This window comes from Bacillus rossius (assembly GCF_032445375.1).
Source record: "Bacillus rossius redtenbacheri isolate Brsri chromosome 9 unlocalized genomic scaffold, Brsri_v3 Brsri_v3_scf9_2, whole genome shotgun sequence".
Classification (NCBI taxonomy): Eukaryota; Metazoa; Arthropoda; class Insecta; order Phasmatodea; family Bacillidae; genus Bacillus; species Bacillus rossius.
In genome coordinates this window covers 25,103,655-25,116,620 of record NW_026962013.1, presented here as the reverse complement: position 1 = coordinate 25,116,620, position 12,966 = coordinate 25,103,655, and the positions used below count along the sequence as shown (strand labels likewise).

At 33.3% G+C, this 12,966-nt stretch overlaps 1 protein-coding gene across 3 annotated transcripts in view; it reads left to right on the top strand.

Annotated features, from left to right (window-relative positions):
• LOC134543239 (NADP-dependent malic enzyme-like) overlaps nucleotides 1–12,966 on the top strand; it is a 37,922-nt gene that overhangs the window by 17,619 nt on the left and 7,337 nt on the right. For all 3 annotated transcript variants that reach the window (XM_063388143.1, XM_063388141.1, XM_063388144.1), the window contains exons 7-12: nucleotides 419–601; nucleotides 684–822; nucleotides 1,462–1,548; nucleotides 5,417–5,559; nucleotides 5,642–5,812; nucleotides 6,715–6,838. In XM_063388143.1, the coding sequence (XP_063244213.1) occupies nucleotides 419–601; nucleotides 684–822; nucleotides 1,462–1,548; nucleotides 5,417–5,559; nucleotides 5,642–5,812; nucleotides 6,715–6,838 (847 nt within the window). The remainder of the gene's footprint in view (nucleotides 1–418; nucleotides 602–683; nucleotides 823–1,461; nucleotides 1,549–5,416; nucleotides 5,560–5,641; nucleotides 5,813–6,714; nucleotides 6,839–12,966) is intronic.

Below are 12,966 nucleotides of genomic sequence, written 5' to 3'. Positions count from 1 at the left end.
AACAATCTTTTCAGTCAATGCTAAGTCAACCAATATTATGGTTTAATAATTTTGCAGTCATTAGTCAAGATTAGTTAAGGCTCTTACAATATTTGTTTATATCAGTCTTGTCTGTTAGTTCATGTATTATTTAACTATGGAATAAAAATCACTCATGTCATGATTTTTCTCTCCTCCACCCAGTCCAGCCTTTTATTTCTTTAGACTTCTTAAATAAACTATTGTATCTATCTCAAGCCAACTGACAATTTTTTCTTCTTAAATTACCAATATTTGTACTTTTTAGTATCGGAGCCTTTAAAAAAATTGCTTCATTTTTGTACAATTAATTTTTAACTTGCCAAAACTAATTTTCTTCTGTTTTTCAAGCAATTGGTAGTTTGATTGTTTCAAAGCCTTGCTAGAAATTATGTTTCAGTTTGAGGACTTTGGCAACCACAATGCTTTCCGTTTCCTGGACAAGTATCGGGACCGGTACTGCACTTTCAATGACGACATCCAGGGGACTGCATCTGTGGCTGTTGCTGGTTTACTCGCATCCCGTAGGGTTACCAACAAGAAGCTCTCCGACAACAAAATACTTTTCCTTGGTGCTGGAGAGGTAAAGTTTCCAGATTGTGAAAATGGTTATCTCTCAAGCATTCACCTGTTGCAAATTGCTGAAATTGTATGGTTCTTTACAGGCTGCTATTGGTATTGCTGATCTGACGGTGAAAGCAATGCAGGCTGAAGGAACTCCTGTTGAAGCAGCCAGGTCAAATATTTGGATGGTTGATATAGACGGTCTTCTAGTCAAAAATCGCCCTGAAGGAAACTTAGAGGGTAAAATTTAAATTGTACTCTAAAATATTATTGTGATGTTAGTGTGTACTTTTTTCATGCTAGTCACCATAAGTTCTTTTATTTCTCCCTTTATATATTATTTTAAACAAATGCTAGTTATTTTTAGCTGTTAAATGAAGATTTGATTTACCAAATAATATGTTTATAGATTATAGATGTTGTGTTTTTACATTCATAATATTTTTTTTTATATTTGTAACACATGAGTCCATTGGTTGACAGGCAGTCTAATTTTTTTTTCAAAATGAAAACCATTGTAGATTGTTTAGTGTTTAATCACCAGTTTTGAGTAAATGGTGGTAATACACATAAAATATACAATTCTAAGTCCACTGGACTTGTGTGATATAATCTATTAAAGAAATTATTAATTTTTTGGTTTTATAAATTTTGGCAAGAAAATGTGGATCCTTAGTGTAATTATGCTTTATAAAATCTTATTAGGTTTACTATTATTGTTGGACTTTTTAAGCTATTTTAAAATGTAATATAATATGTATACAATTTTTAAAAATTATTAATAGTTAAGGTATAATTAATTTTTCTATTTTGGATATTTTATTCTTTCTTATGTCCATTATTTGTATGCAGTAATAATTGACAATTTTGGTTTTCTAGGTCACAAACTGTACTATGCCAAAGATCATGCTGTGACAAAATCGTTACAGGAAGTTGTCAGAGAAATCAAGCCCAGTATTTTAATTGGTAAGTTTTTGTACTTAAATAATATTTTTTTTCTGACATAACCTATTGCTATCATTAAAGCATGCCAAGGAAGTACATAGGTAGTATACGTATACGTAATTGCATAATGTAAAAGTACCAAAATCCTAAGCATGTAAGGTATTCAAAGTTAATATATTCAATGTAGGATTGTACTGTAGTATTAGGTAACCAGGATCTAGGCATGCACTTGAATAACCCTCGCAACAAACTTTTGAAAATATAATTGTTACCGTATTTTTACGTTGGTGTTAAATGTATATTTTGGACATATTTATAAAAAATTATTTTTTATTGACCATTTTCTAGGATTCTTTGTACCAGTAGAGTATTGACATCTGCAAGTTGTATTTTTTGGCACACACTATTCTTGCAACAAGAATAATTAGGAACACCAGAATATGGTAAATAAAATAACTAAATACATTGGCTAAATCACACAAGAGTGGTGCTAAATATCTTAAGACCGCATCAAAAGAGAAACAAAACAATTACAAAATGTTGAAATTTTATTATTTTTTAAAGCTTCCCTTCTAAGAATTTGTACAGAAAACATATTAGTACCGCAATTGCCAAACATTTTTTTTTTAAATTTATAAGCCTGCCGTTGAGTATTATGATACAAGCACCATGTCAATGTTCTCCACTTAAAATTTTTTCCTCAGTTTGGTCAAAATGTACTAAAAAAAATGCTCTTTCGCTGTCTATATTTGATGGTGGAATCCAAATAGAAGAAATGGCACTTTCTAAGAAGTTATTGTGGTTTTCCTTCAGCCCATCCAAAATTTGCAGATCATCAACATTGCTTTCTTCTCATGAAGTAGCTTGAACTAGCTTTTGGAAAGAATGGTACCCGTCTAAAAACACACACTCTTTGATACGACCAAGAAAAGGAACAGCCTTTGCTACCTGGCGCATATTTTTTTTTAAATTTTTTTTTTTTTTAATCGTTGTCCAAGATGTAAAAGCCATCTTTCTTGTATTCCCATTCATGTTCGAATATTGACATAAAATGTTTTAATTTAGTTGTATACTGTTAAATTTAATCTTTGAGAAGAAACAGAACACTTCAGCATGTCCGTACACAGATTACACAGAAGATAATGTAATAATCAATTTTATAATTTTGCAGTGCTGTCACAGTAGCAAGATTATTGCAAATTAGTATTTTTAATTTTTTTAATTTAAGGTTATGATTAATAAAGTTTCAATTGTGCCTGGCTAAGGCGACAACTGTTCCTTGCACGTACATCAACACTTGAAAATATCCCATCTGAAGTTGCAGGTAGTGGGGTGAAAAGTTCTGTTAATGATTACAAAATTAATCAAAACTTTCCATGGTAGCATTTATTTAAAAGAGTTTATTATTCTTACCACATAAAATTTACGTGTCCATTCCACAAAATATCCGGCAGTAAACTAACATTCACTCACCTTCTCTGATCGCTACTCCCAGTTCTGTGCCTTCACAAAATAATATCCCTAGTGACCTCGTGCCTAGGTACGAAGAAACATGGGAAACTGTGTCCCGGTGGACCATCGGATCACTTGGGCCCGCGCCGCACGTCTGGGGCCTGCAAATTCTAGTTAACAGTCCAAAACAAAGGCAAAAACTTGTTAAAACTTAGTAGCGGAATACAGCCCCGGCATCCAGACGTGAAAATGCTTGCCCTTAAGCAATCATTGAATTATTTGGAAAGCAGCCACTCCCGTACGTCCTTTCGGCACAGTACGTTTTCAACGACTGACGAGACAAAGCACAGTACACAAAAAAAAACACAAAAAGTACAAACTGGGGACTTCCCTGGAAAAGTTTCCTTTCTATTGGCTACAATAATTATTCTTCCAACTACTACTATGGTATTTCCCGGTTAGAGAGTTCCTCCACGGTCCTGGATACGCCTGTGTCTCTCTCTAACACAGGATGCGATAAACTATTGTCTTGTCATTTCGACGCCACAGTGTCAGGCATCTTTCTTTCTTTCACAGAACCACTGTTTCAAGTTCTCCAAACATCCCAAACAAACCATGAAACACATACGTAGAAAAATGTATTCATAAAAAGAATATTTAAATGAAATAAAATAATAAAAATCGCTCATAAATATTTCTTTAGCCAACAAATTGAAAACCAGTAAAAACATAGTTAACAAGTTTTCTAAATAAAATAGTTAAATAGCTTAACTATTCAAAAAATATTAAAAAACTGGAGAGGACAGGGGTCTACACAGTAAAAATTTTATGGAATTATCAGAATCATCAAAATATATCAGGAGAACAAACACACAATTAACGTGGCAATTCTGTTAAAACTTCAATCTCATTTCATTAGTAAACCACTTATTTGAATGTACAGTGCTTGGATGTATTATCTCAGATATAGATTTAATCTGACATGGTAAAACAAACATGTACACATAATTTTAGGGGCTATGGAACTAAAACTAAAGATAAATGAATTTGAGTGTGCATGAACGAGCATTTTTCATGTTGCATAGATTTTAGTTACACCATAATGTGTTGCATGGACTTTTTGTCATCCATCAACGTAACTATAGATTGGTAGCTCAAGATTTAATTTATTTTGTGTGAGACATTAAAACAGAGCTTTATTGAGGGTAATGACGTAGATATCCATGTGGGTTGAGTTATGAAAACACATTTGGACCAAACAAATTAGTTTTTTAACCAATTTTTGTACATATTTGTGTGTGTCGCAATTGAACCAATGCAAAAATGTTATGTCCTTAAAAAAATATTAAAAGGAACCAATAATTTCAGTAATATAAGTTATATAAAAATAAATGCTAAGAGATCAGGCAGTAAATATTTTATTTAAATATGAATTTAAATTATATGTTTTCCGTGATAAGAGGGAAAGTATCGATTGATGTAAAATTGCTATGACAGCAGCTGTTATGTTTATTGTAGTGAAGTGCTATTAACATCTCGGCCATAAATGACTGAAATCAGTGATGTATTTCAAAGATTATAATCCATATAAATATAAAAACATGAAGAAGGTAACGTAACAAATTATCACCTTTCAAATAAAATTTTAATTGGTATACCACCATCATTCAAAAATAAATAATTTTCGTCCTCAATCATGTATGGGACTTTATGCAACCGCTTATTTTTTTCCTGCATTACAATTTCCCATTTACTCAGCTTCTTTGATCAATTTTTAGTTTTTCAGCAACTTTGGCATACATTGAAATTTCTTTCCCACATTTTCACATACTAACAAACATTTTGTCTCCATCCGATAAGCAACAGCAGGTGTTCCCAACCTTGGAGCTTGACGGAACCTGTGATATGCAGTGTTGCCATGCGACGATAAGTTTTGAATAAGTTGTGCACCGTGTTTTTCTAGCGCACAGTTTACAAAAAAAATCCTGCATGCTTTATTTGGGTAAATACTGTTAATTTTTTTTAAAACAAAATAATTTGACTATTTAGATACTTAAAAAATTAATTAAAATCTTTTCCATTGAAAACATTGGTATTTTCCTTAATACAGTTCAACAGCTGGCAATTTTCCATTACTATCAGTTCGCTTATTAACATTTAGCAATGGATGTTAAGTTAAAGAAGAATGTGCATACTGTGCTTGATTGAGTTAAGATATAATCAGAATTCTTACCAAAATATTATAATAATCTGGATATATGAATGTTGCCTAATCACACAATACAAATAATAATACCGAAAGAGTGTAATCAGTTCGAGCAATTGTTTTTATTTAAAGCCAACTTTAACGGCATAATGCTCAACTTTGCACTGCTGTGTATGAAAAATTGACATTCAAGTCAGAAGAATGATGTTCAATGTAGTGACTTTGTTACAGGTGCCTCGGCGTGTGGTGGAGCATTCACCCCTGAGATTCTGAAAGACTTGGCCTCATTCAACGAGCGGCCCATCATATTTGCTCTGAGCAATCCTACCAGCAAAGCCGAATGTACGGCCGAGCAGGCGTACACAAACACAGACGTGAGTCGTATCTTTTTGGCAATTTTGTTTATGCCTCATGTGACATACTAGTTTTCACCGATGCGGTTGCTTTTGGACGCAGGGCCGTTGCATCTTCTCAAGTGGTTCACCGTTTGCGCCAGTCAACTACAAGGGGAAGATGTACTACCCGGGCCAGGGTAACAACGCTTACATATTTCCCGGAGTGGCACTGGGCGTTATTTGCATGGGCATCCATCACATTCAAGAGGAACTCTTCCTTATTGCAGCGCAGGTAAGTTTCCGTAGTTTAGGTGGCGTGATGTTTTTCATTGATGAGGTAGTTTTTATAGATCTTTGCTGAGAGCACGAATTCTAAAATCAGGCTTAAAATTTTTGTGCATAAATTGCTTAATGTATATAGTAGCTTAAGGTAAAATATTATAAAATTGTGTGGTTGAATCTACAAGTGCTTCTCGAATATCCCCAAATGTACATTTTTCTCTCCTGTATTCTAAGAAATTGAATTGTGGAGAGGGCTTTGAAATAAGGCTTTGAGACATCTGAGTTGAACAGGATCAATATTTTTACTGTTCATCGCACAGTAAAAAAAACTTGAAAATTGCCTTAAGCTAATTTTTACATAACTAAGACGACACATGAAATACTGAAATGAGATAAAAATAACCTTCAATTCAAAATATTCTAGGTTCATGTTCACTTACAATTTTTACCTTTGCACCTTTAAATTTACATTTTGTCATCAGACTTAAAAGTAACTTAGGATGGGTGAAATCACAGTGTTTCATTGTTACTAACCTAACTGTGTCTCTAATGGATGATTTACAGGTAATCATTGCTAATTGGCACTAACCTAGATGCAGCTTTTTACTCCTGTGCTAACTTTACTTGTCAGTAAGTCCATATTATATTGGCATTTTTATATTTTCATTAACAACTACTAACAATTTTATAATTGTGTATCTTCATCATGATCTAGGCATAATTTTTCTCTGATAAAGAAAATTTTTTTAGCGTACTGTGCTCTTGTTAATATATTAAATTTTGTTCTGGGAAGATAAACTAAATAATGTAAAATTTTGATAAGTGAAATCTGTTGTGGTTTTGCTACCAAAAAGATCTAGAGTCTTGTGTTGGTCTGTCTTCAGTAGAGTACATGCTTTATGTTTTGGGCAGACCATTGCTGATCATGTGACAAGTGAGGATATCAGTAAAGGAAGTTTGTATCCTCCACTACGTACCATTAGAGAATGTTCTTTGAAGATTGCTACCAACATTGCTCAGTATGCATATCAAAGAGGTAAGTGTCACAATTGAGTCTCTACAATATCTTGGTACCAGTCTTGGTGGAATCACTAAATTAATTATTTTAATATGATTTTGTCTAGGATTGTAGATGATTCTGGTCACCAGTTATTTCTTTGGATCAGGGGTCTCCAAACTACGACCCTCGAACCAACACCGGTCGGACATGCCCGCCATAGTTTTATACTATGTTGGGATGATGACCCAGCTAGGTTTTGGCCCATGGGACTTTCCCTCTTTTATCGCATAATCGTCGCACCTATATTTCAGGCCGTCAAAATTGGGATAAAAAAACTTATCGCGTAAACGTCACATTTTGTTTTTGGTCCCGCTATTAGATGCAGAGCGCTTTATGTAGGTATCTTTTCCGTATGAAACAATGTATTTTAAAGTAGAAGTCTAATATTTATTTGGACATTACCTACCACTTATTTTATTAACGAAAATATGAAGTTGTCAAAGGGTAAATTTTCTTTTAAAGCCTTTTAAAATATTATTAGAGACAGGTGTTTTAGGTGAAAACATTTGCACAATTTCGTTACTTTTTATGAGATGATTTTGGTATATTTTTCGCTATTTCATCAGTAGTTTCGTCAAAAATTTAGTTGATTTTAAAACTGCAATATGAGGTTTATAAATATAAGTTCTACGTGAATGTGTTTAATATATGATTTAAGAGTAAAACTATACAGTTTCATACATAACTTTACCAAATACTTGCACAGAACAAGCAACAATTCAACAACTATGCAGAGGAAATAAAATAAATCTATAGATAGCACACATCAAAAATTAAATGAAGGTAAAGTAGGCCAAGCAAAATATTTTGAAACAAAATACTACACATAAATAGGACAAAGTCAGACAGTATTCCTTCAAGTGACAAAATGAATTTCAACATATACTTAGTCGGACATTGCCAAAGTTAACATCAGTTCCATGTTATCCGCACAAAGGTTTGTCCTTCGGTCAGACATGATGTTGTTATATATTGAAAAGGACCTTTCTGAGTCAACATTGTCGACAGGTATCCACAATGCCTTTACGGCAGCATCAACAAATTTGCTATGTTCGGACTTTAACAATAAAAGAATTGCAACAGGATCATAATCTTTACCTGACTTGCACAAACTTGAAGCCTGTTCTCTGAATACAAAATATGGCACAATTAGTTCTGTTGTTGCAAGATCCTTGAGCATAGGGATATTTTTTTACTAAAAGACAATTATCATTACTTTCTACACTACATTTAATAATGTTTCTATGGTCAAACAGCTGACCAAGAGATGAAAAGAAATCTTTTGCACTGTCAGAATCTATCAGCTGGTTCATTTTGCATAAACTTTTTTCGCCTACATATTTAAACAAACCTGTAAGTTGTGTCTGACTGTGTTTTGGAAGTTTGGAAAGTGCAGCAGATGTTTTTTCAAAGAAAAAGCCGTCATTAAGCAAGACAAAACTCTTAGATAAGTCATTCAATTTTGAATTGAGTGTGTGTGCCATTGGAATTTTACTACTTTCTAGTGTTAACAGTAAGTTGCAGCACTGTGCACAGTGTTCAACAAGCATTACAGCTTGACAGTGCATTTTGTTGACTTCACACGAAGCCAAAGCCTTGAAATAATTGATTGCAACACTTTCTTCTTCCACACTTACAACAAAGCCAACAATGTCATGTAAAAATTCACACAAATACTCTACGCTCTTGAACCAAGAGTTCCATCTGGTTATAACCGGGATGGGGAAAAGTTTAGGTTTGCAACTTTCATCGTTCATATACTTTTCAGTCAAAAATTGCATGTATGCATGCTTTCTTTTCCATGTGTTCAAAAACAAGTTTTTGATTTGTATGACACAGTTGTTGAAATCACTTAACTGTATGGCCCAAATATTTCCTACCAAGTTCAGTTTGTGAGCCCAGCACTGCTTATGAACCAGATCTTCAGACACCAAGATTCTGATGGCGTTGATGCACTTTCCCATATATCTGGCAGAATCTGAAGTTATCGAAACAATGTTCCCGTAATGAATCCCTAACTTATGAACAACACCTACAATTGCCTGGGAGCATTCAGTAGCATTTGCATTTGCTAGAACTTTAACACCACCAACTAAAAGTTTTTGAACAGACACATCCCCACAGCCAAGCACTTTTATTAGGACTACGAACACACACTGTCCCTTTCTATATGACGTTTCATCGCAGAGAATGGAAACTCTCTGATCCTTAACAGCTTCTTTCAACCTCTGTTCCTCCTCGCTAATAACCACTGGAACATAGCCTTCCGTATTCTACTGGCAGACGGCAAGTCCCCAGCGCCTTAGAAAAAAAAATAGTGGTGGATGATTAAAATGTGTTGTAAAATTTTTACTGTAACATAATTAAATGTACTCTCTTATACAAACCACAAAAATGAATACTTTTCTAGACCTATGTATGCCTTTTAAACTCTGTAACCTGTAAGGCCTACCACAATTCCGAGTAGGATAATTCACAAGATATTATTGCACAATTTATACAAACTTTTTTGTCTGCATAGTTCAGGTTTTAAAAAATGCATATATTTACTAGGCCTAAACATGTTACAAAGCACAGTACTGGAAACTGTTTTAAAAAATTTACTGACCAAAAAAAGCTCAAGTCCTAACCTAAAAACAAATAAGTTATGTCTATTTTTATCTGTGGCTAGGTTATATCAACTTTTTCCAATAAGTGCTGTAAAAAACACGACTCGCAGCTATATGAATATTTCAAGTGTAGGTAGGCCTAACAAAATTTATTATCGTAACGTTCTGTTTATCTGCTTAAGAATGCACAAAACTGTTAAAATATTGTACGCTTTAGCACCTACCTGCAATGTACTTATGCATCCATTGACGAAGTTTCGGGTCATCCAGTTTTTCAATTGGGATGTTCGCTTCGATAAAAGCTCGAGTTGTTGACATGATGAACTCATTCTTGTCAAATTTTGCTTTTTTTGCCGTCAACAAGGCTGATTCCAGCGAAACTTGCCTTTTTGCACCGGATTGTTGACTTTCCTTGTTTTTGTTATGCGAGGCACTGTTTTTTATGTGTTTCAAGCACGTGTCTTTCCGTTGCCACTCTATTCTAACGTTGCAGTACTTGCACATGAGAATTTTTTGCACTTTGTCAAAGACATAGAATCCTTCGCTCGCAAACTCCGCCGCCCTGTCAAATACTGTCACAACCATTTTAAAATCAACGTTTTACAAAAAGAAACAGAGCAAAACCGTTAGATTACATGCACGCCATTTTAACAAACTGTGGCGAGTCGATAGCGCAACACGAATACGACTTCCTAGACTATCGAAAGTCGTTAACAATCGATTATAATCGACTGCTGTTATCGAGTCATCAAAATACGGACGTTTAGCTATTTTCAGTGTGTTTTTTCTTAATTTTTTTTGTGATTTCTCTAAGTAATTGATAATTTCACATTTTTAAGTTTATGTATATTAATTTAGCTAATATTTCGCGATTTCGCGCATTGCTAAAAACACCTGTCTCTAGTTATTACCTTTATCTGTTCGTTTGCGTCGTCATGACGTACCATTTACAATAATGTAGAAAGTGCTAGTTGGCATCATTCGTGTTTGGTTATGTTGCTTCCTGTATAGAATGTGCACACGCAGTCGAATATCAATATCTCGCATATTGCATGCCACACGCGCTATCTGTCGAGTGCTGAGTTAACTACATCTGAAGGCCCGCACTCTTTCGTGGGAAGTGTGTACAATGACCATAGTTACGCATTAGTTCATGTCACAGATTCAAGTGGCTTGCTTTCGTGTCACAGTTTTGGTTTTTCTACTTATTATAGTCAAAGAAAGGTTTTAGTTGCACGACTTATTAATTTAAATTGTTTGGCGTGCTCTTTTAAACTTCACTTTTTAAATAAATGAACTTTCCATGAATGGGTTATGTATACAAAAATATCTTTATCTAACAATTTTTTTTCTCTCTCGTAATCATCGCACCCCTACTTTTCAAACTTGATTTTAGAATAAAATGTGCGACGATTGTGCGAGAAAACACGTGGAAGAGACAGTGTGGCCCTCAGACTAACAAGTTTGGGGACTCCTGATTTAAACAAACAATTATTGCTTAAGTTTTTATGGCTATTGTTAGAGAGAAGATTTTATGGTTTTATTTGTAATTCAATTTTGTTTTTCAAACAGAGAATTTTGGTATTTTTTTTTTATTTATTTTTATAAAAGCTTTTTTTTTAAATACATACTCCACCAAAATAGGGGTAAAGTTTATATGATGCATTATTATGGTAAAATAATTTTTAATAAATTGATTAAAAACAGATATAGGAGCTAAAGAAATTTTTTTTTAATAAACATTGGATAGCGAATATGTAAGACAATTGCAGTATGTGTGAAGAAACTCAAAGAGGGTGGGGTTAAAAAGAATATACAGTGAGCAGTTGTAATGTATAGTCTAAAAAAAATTGTTTAAATGTTTGTTGGGAATTTTTTAGTATGTGAAAAAAAAATATATATATCTGTGTGTGTGTGTGTGTGACTATTTATTGTAACATAATTAACATTTATGGATTATATATTTTAGCTTGTTTAAACCAAAGTGTAGGAACACAGTAGCTGCTTAGAATGTTCCTCTCTTTTTCTGTCCAGTGTATGGGGTGAAGTCCCCCCCCTCCCTCCCTTCCCTGGAGAGACTTTTTTTTTTGCCTCTGGTGACACGATAATTACAATTGCATGAGCTGTCACTACGCCAGGAGTGTGTGTGTGTGGGTCTGTATCACACACAGAGACAGACAGATACACACAGACACTACTACAAATAGCCTATGAGAGAAAAAACAGAAATACATTAATTAAAATACACCATTTCACATCCAAATTTTTGCCAGTTCATGATTAGCTTAAGACCACCCTGCACAAACCCAAATTCTGCAACCTTCTGTTTTGCCCATGGGTGTAAAAGTGGGCATAAAAGTTTGTATAGCGAAGAAAAGAAAGAATGCATTACTCCATACACACGATACCTTGAATGCTAAAAGAAAACCAGCCAATGCAGTTGCAGACAGAAGCAAGTACATATCTGATTCATATATATTATATTATTATATATTATGTTTTATATATTATATTAAAATTGTTGCTGTTTATGTTGAAAATTATGTAACATGGTTAATTTTTAAAAAAAATATTTTTTCTTCTATATTTTACTTGCCAAAAATATATAACAAAGTTTTTAGTATTAAAAAAACAAACAAATACAGAGCAATTTTGAATTTAACAATATTGAATTTTCATTGGTAGGTTAGTTTCAATATCTAGTAATATAAAATTAAAAGTATGTAAGGTAATTTGAGTTTGCTTTAATGTACTTTATTTATTATATATTTATAGTATGACATTAATTAGACAGCTCATATAGCTAATTTACAGAATTGTGCTAATTTCACTTTAATAGTTCATTTTTTATGTATGTTAATTGATAAATTACTTATTACATAACTTTGAAAAATTGTAATTAACATTTGGTGTTAGCAAGTGACACAAAGAAACATGCTTAGTTTAAGATAGTAGTAGTTCCTATAATAAACTTAAATCCAAAGTGAAGAAAAACCATCTTGCATTTTCCTATAGGCTAACAGGTGTGCCGTTTCTATGAAGTATTAGTTTAATCATTAATAATTTATGGATATTCACTTCTTAATAAATGTGTTTAATGGGAGGGTTAAATTTTTTTTTTCAATTATTTTTGAACATATAATTAATTTTTTTTTGTAAATTCCAGTAATCTGTTATTAAAAATAAAAGTAAAATGTTTTGACAGTGATGAGTTTTGAACCTCAAACCTTGCCCTTCCCAGCCAGGCTGCGCTACCAAGACCATTGAAATAATTAAGGATACTATGTATTATCAGTAGTGAAATGCCAGATATCTTAAGCTTTTTAAAATTGGTGCCTACTTCTTTCTATGACTATTTTAGTTTACCAAATATATTCCAGAGTAGTTTCACTATCATAAAGTTTCATTTTGCACACCTATGCATTTTATATGAGTTCATGTTGCTACACGTGAGTCCACCATCTTGTCGACTTCGGCTCGTGGGCATAGCAGAAA